Below are 6,000 nucleotides of genomic sequence, written 5' to 3'. Positions count from 1 at the left end.
GGTATGTGTTTTTTTTTCCAAAATGGACAGATAAAAAGGGACGGAGGGAGTAGTATGTTAACACAGTTTTTATTATGCATTTAAGTGTAAACAAATCATACATTAATACCGAGATCTCATTAAATTTTTACAATCAATTGAAAATCTCAACGGTTAAAATGGGAGTATTGATAGCGAGATTTCATCAAATTTTAAAATCATGAAAATCCCAAATCCCGTAAGATCCAAATAAAATCTTCGCCAAGTGCCCACTCCTAAACTCAAAATGCAAGGACTGGACCACAGGACACCTTGAGTTGCGCTATATAAACCCCTCTATTCTCCCCACAACACAACCACCATCTTTCTGCTTCCTTGATAACAGCTCTCTCATTCTCACACAATTCCCATTTATCTCTCTGCTTAATTTCAAACAAAACAAACACCATGCCTGAAGCTCCGAAAAAATCACCAAACATAGCACCCTCAGACTTCAACCTCTCTGAGAGAAACACAAAGGCTCTTCAGTTCATTGAAGATGTCACCTCTGAACCTGATCAAATTCAGAAACAAGTCCTCTCTGAGATCCTCTCCCGCAATGCCCATGTCGAATACCTTGAGCGCCACGGCCTAGATGGTAAGACAGACAGGCTCACTTTCAAGAAAATCATCCCTGTCATCAAATACGAAGATTTGCAACCTGATATCAACCGTATTGCCAATGGTGATAAGTCCCCCATCCTTTCCTCTCACCCGATCTCCGAATTCTTAACAAGGTATGTTTCAGTACCGAAACACATGAAAAAAATATAAAAACAAAATTATATATTTTCCTTTTATGTTTTATAATTATTTTTTTTAATAATTAAGCATAGCCTGTCTTTGACAAGATTTGAACCCTCGACGTTTAGTAACAAAATAACTTGTATGTTTTGTGCAGTTCGGGGACATCAGGCGGTGAAAGAAAGCTGATGCCGACAATCGAAGAGGACTTGGAGAGGAGATCGTTGCTGTACAGTCTGTTGATGCCTGTGATGAACCAGTTTGTGCCTGGTTTAGACAAGGGAAAAGGAATGTATTTCCTGTTTGTCAAATCAGAAGCCAAAACTCCTGGTGGCCTTTTCGCACGTCCTGTTCTAACAAGTTACTACAAGAGTTCCCATTTCAAAAACAGGCCTGATGATCCCTACACCAACTACACTAGCCCCAATGAAACCATTCTCTGCTCTGATTCTTACCAGAGCATGTATTCCCAAATGCTCTGTGGCTTGTGTCTGCATGATGAAGTCCTTCGTGTCGGAGCTGTTTTCGCTTCAGGTTTCATCAGGGCCATCCGGTTTCTTGAAAAACACTGGTCTGTTCTCTGTAACGATATCAGGACCGGGACTCTTAACCCTGAAATCACTGACCCTTCTGTGAGAGAAGCGGTGCTGAAAATTCTCAAGCCAGACCCTGAACTAGCCAATTTCATCGAAACTGAGTGCAGCAAAAAATCTTGGCAAGGCATCTTGACTAGGTTGTGGCCTAATACAAAGTATGTTGATGTTATTGTGACAGGGACCATGTCACAGTATATACCGACTCTTGATTACTATAGTAATGGTCTCCCTCTTGTTTGCACCATGTATGCTTCTTCTGAGTCCTATTTTGGGGTCAATCTTAATCCTCTTTGTAAGCCAAGTGAAGTCAGCTATACACTGATTCCAACCATGGCTTACTTTGAATTCTTGCCTGTTCATCGAAACAATGTGGTCACAAGCTCCATTAGTGTGCCTGATTCACTCAATGAGAAAGAACAGCAAGAATTGGTTGATTTGGCTGATGTCAAACTGGGCCAAGAATATGAGCTTGTTCTCACCACCTATGCAGGTAAACTTCAAGTCTTTAACAGCCAATTTTAAGTTATTGTTTGTTTTACGAGTTTCAAATTCGTTCCAGTAGTCTTACATGTTAATGCTTGATGTTTGGCAGGGCTTTATAGGTACAGAGTTGGAGATGTGCTGAAAGTTGCTGGATTCAAGAACAAGGCCCCTCAATTCAACTTCATTTGCCGGAAAAATGTTGTTCTAAGCATTGAATCCGACAAAACTGATGAAGTTGAGCTACAAAATGCTGTGAAAAATGCTGTGACTCATTTGCTACCGTTTGATGCAACTCTGATCGAGTACACGAGCTATGCAGACACGACAACAATCCCGGGGCACTATGTTCTATTCTGGGAGCTCAATGTGAATGGAACCACTCCAGTCCCTCCATCAGTGTTTGAGGATTGTTGCTTTGCTATGGAAGAGGCGCTCAACAGTGTGTACCGTCAGGGTCGTGTGTCGGATAAGTCCATTGGACCGCTGGAAATCAAGATTGTGGAGTCAGGAACATTTGACAAGCTTATGGATTATGCCATTAGCCTTGGTGCTTCAATTAACCAGTACAAGACTCCGCGCTGTGTCAAATTTGCACCCATTGTTGAGCTGCTCAACTCAAGGGTTGTGTCAACCTACTTCAGTCCCAAATGCCCCAAGTGGGTTCCGGGGCATAAGCAGTGGATGGACATCAACTCTAGTTGAAATCATCATGATTTGCAGCTCTGTGTCTATCCTTAGTTCAATCGGACATCAGAAAAGTTAGCGTTTTGCGATCATTTTAGGTATAAAGAAGCGGTCTTTAGAAATTTGCCTTTCGAGTTCTATGTTCTGTTTCATCAGCTTCTGGTTTATCTTTAGCTTTTGTTGATGAACTTCTAAATTAGCCATTTATAAAAGACCATTTCTTCTCAGTTATAAATTTATCTGGTTGTTATTTGCATTGTTCTAAGTATAATTTGGGATATATGTCCAACTCTCCTTAGTTCTTGTGTTCTAAAACTGCAGAGAGGCCCTCCATATCTTTTCCTTCTATTATAAGAAAAAGATCAAAGCAACTTTATCCTCATTGCTTCATTGTTTATCCTTGTCAGTGCAAATTTATATGAACAAAAATCCTTCAGATTTTGCCAAACAAGTTTCACTAGTTTGCAATGAAACCACTGCATTTATAAACATGACTAGTTTTGTGATTGTGCATATACATTACAGACTATAATCGACAAAAGAAAATGCAACGCAAACAATTAGATGGTTCGACTCCAAAGTTATCGTTATCACAGTAACAAGAGGCCAATTATTCGATCGTATGGCTAAATTTATAAAACATATTTTCGTAAATATTATAATTATTGAGTTTAGGTTCGAGGTTCGACTCCACAACTTATCGTTATCACGATACCAAGAGTCCAATTATTTGATCGTATGAAACATATTTTCTGTAAATATTATAATAATTGAGGTTCTCTTCTGTGAGATGAATAGTTGATGCTCATCGTGCATGTTACCTGACTGTTAAGCTTGTGTGATTTCGAATTACTTTATTCTATTTTACGAAGAAAATTGGACAAACACATTACACATGTCCTATGGCATGGTTGGTGAGTACCAAAAAGCCACAAAAAGAAAAGAAAAAGGTCTCCCGTACTCTTTTGTTTAAGTTTCAGACATTATCCTGTAAATCTACTTTACTGGTGCTCATGGCTCTGCAGCTCTTCAGTTGGTCGCCACTTCAATATATTTTGGTACAGATATTGTCGGCGACAGTCAAATTGAATGCTTCAATTATTGGTTCCAATAAGTGATCACAGGATAAATCGATTAATGTAATGATAATTCGTCTAATTAATTAGTAGTTCCCGAAAGCCTTTTTAAAAGTTTTTCAGTTATTTGTGTCACATATCCTGTGCATACAACTCTCACATCAGTGTTCGAAAATTGAGCAAGCCGTGAATGGATCCTAAAGATTAAATCTTAGATCCGCCCCCCAGTCTCACGAACCTGAATTGGGTCATTTAGAAAAAAAGTTATTTTATGTAAGAAGAGAAGAGGATAATTGATGGTGCAAAGTAGGCCTGTACGCGGTTCGGATTGGTTCGGTTGGAAGGTTATAACCGAACCAAACCGCAACTTGCGGTTTTCTAAAATCTCAAACCGTGACCAAACCGTTGGTTAAAAAACCCCAACCAAATCCACCCATGTAATTGCGGTTGGTTGCAGTTTGAGTTGCGGTTCAACCACTAAAATAGTTAGACAAAGAAATTCTATCATACACTCTGATATAAGTTTCCACTTGGAGCATGAAATAAATTACAGTCATGGACACATTGACTAATTTATATTGGGCCTTGCTCAAAGAGTCCAAATTTCATTAATTTAGTAACTTTTATTTATTTATGTGAATATCTATATGTAAATATATAAACATATATAATAAAAATATTTAAATTTATATAATGTGCGGTTGGCGGTTGCGGTTTAAAAAAAATGAATCCGCAACCAAACCGCAAATTAATGGTTATTAAAATATCCATCCGCGACCGCCCACATTGTGCGGTTATCCATAATACACGGATCAGTTGCGGGGTGGTTGATGCGGTTGAGCGGATTGAATGTACAGCCCTAGTGCAAAGTATGTGGGAGCAGAAATTGTTCCCTTTTGAGTTGGAATAATACGAGTACAGTTGTGGCATTGGCATGCTGAGTAGCAGTAACTACATGATTTTCGATGACAGGGAAAACAAATTTTGCAGGGTTGCAGGGTGTGGTGAATTCTGATGATTTATGGTTATAGATAGCTCAGAAAAAGAGATATGAGACAGCAACTGCAACGCTTTACTAGGCTCCAATTATATAAATAGAGACCGGATAACAGAAATGCTGCAGAAAATCAGCAGAACACCTCAAACAGCTGTATCTATATTTTACTGCAGCCTGGAGGTAAAATTATTCCCTGTCTCTTCCCGTAATTTTATCTTAGGGGACCGGACTTAACAAGCGTTCTATTATTTCTATATAAAATTTAATTTCACAAATTATATTAAATTTATTTTTAATTAAAGATTATTGTTTATTTTTTTATATGGAAAAAGTTAAAAGTAAGTTATGAAATTAATTTCATATACATTTTAAATCACATATCAAATAATATGAAAAAATGAGAAAGATGGAGGGAATACCGAATATTCCAAAAACAAATACGGAGTAGAGAGAGTGAAAAGAGAACATATAATATTTTTGCTAATAAATTGGAGTCGCATGAGCATGATTAGATAGCCCGAGTGTTAGGTTTGTCCTTTGTTGTCCAGAAATTTCTGCTTATTTACCGGTTTGAGTAAGATGAAAATTTTCTCAGGTACACACCACAAAATCCGAAGATAAGTATTGTTGAATTATAGGAGCAAGAAAGCGTGATCGTAATGCCAGAAATGGAATTGAAGCTGGCACGGTGATACGGATAACGAGCAGCTTACAAACTACGAACACAGTTTCAGGACCGAGGGTTAGACAAACACACGACTCGGCCGATTAATTGTCGGGAGGGCCACTATACCATGCATGGGTTATGCCTACGTTGGAGACTCAGACTATCTCAAAGATCGTGGAGACTGGTCAATTTACATTAACTAGTCATTAGCTCCTAATCAACACTCCACAAAGTACAGTATTAATCAGTTTTGCTTAGGACCCCCTGCCAATGCTGCCATTAGGGTTGTAAACAAACCAAACTATTCGTGAGCTACTCGAGTTCGGCTTGGAAAATATTCGAATTCGATTCGGTAATAATCGAGCCGAGCTCGAGCTCGAGCTATTCGAATGTTTTACCGAGCCGAGCTCGAGCTTCAAATTACTCGGCTCGTAAGGTTCGCGAGCCTTATCGATCAGCCTCTATTATTTTTTAATTTTTTTATTATAAATATATTTTTACAAATATATTCAATATTTTATTTATAATTTATATATTTAATCGAATCGAACTCGAGTCGAACCGATCATATTTCGAGTTTTTGTCAATATTTGGTAACTTGATTCGAGCTTTCGAGCCGAACTCGAGCCTATCGAACTATTTACGAGCCGAGTTTCGAACTTGAAATTAAAGGCTCGGTCGAACTCGAACTCGAGCTCGAGCCCCGAACTTTTCAGTCGAACTCGAGCCGAGCCT

General features: G+C 38.6%; 1 protein-coding gene across 1 annotated transcript; it reads left to right on the top strand.

The window, feature by feature from the left end:
- Positions 1–310: 310 nt before the first annotated feature.
- Positions 311–2,760, top strand: LOC108224263 (indole-3-acetic acid-amido synthetase GH3.6). The gene is made up of 3 exons (XM_017398782.2): positions 311–755; positions 920–1,848; positions 1,951–2,760. The coding sequence occupies exons 1-3, from the start codon at positions 427–429 to the stop codon at positions 2,541–2,543; spliced, it is 1,851 nt and encodes a 616-aa protein (XP_017254271.1). The 5' UTR covers positions 311–426; the 3' UTR covers positions 2,544–2,760.
- The last annotated feature ends 3,240 nt before the right edge of the window (positions 2,761–6,000 follow it).

This window comes from Daucus carota, chromosome 6 (genome assembly GCF_001625215.2).
Source record: "Daucus carota subsp. sativus chromosome 6, DH1 v3.0, whole genome shotgun sequence".
Taxonomy (NCBI): Eukaryota; Viridiplantae; Streptophyta; class Magnoliopsida; order Apiales; family Apiaceae; genus Daucus; species Daucus carota.
This window is presented reverse-complemented; position numbering and strand designations above follow the sequence as displayed.

Bases quoted from the DNA above. Each gene is read 5' to 3' on its own strand.
- LOC108224263 (XM_017398782.2), top strand. From the start codon at position 427: ATGCCTGAAGCTCCGAAAAAATCACCAAACATAGCACCCTCAGACTTC. The intron at 756-919 runs GTATGTTTCAGT...TGTTTTGTGCAG, and splicing joins ATCTCCGAATTCTTAACAAG to TTCGGGGACATCAGGCGGTG. The intron at 1,849-1,950 runs GTAAACTTCAAG...GATGTTTGGCAG, and splicing joins TGTTCTCACCACCTATGCAG to GGCTTTATAGGTACAGAGTT.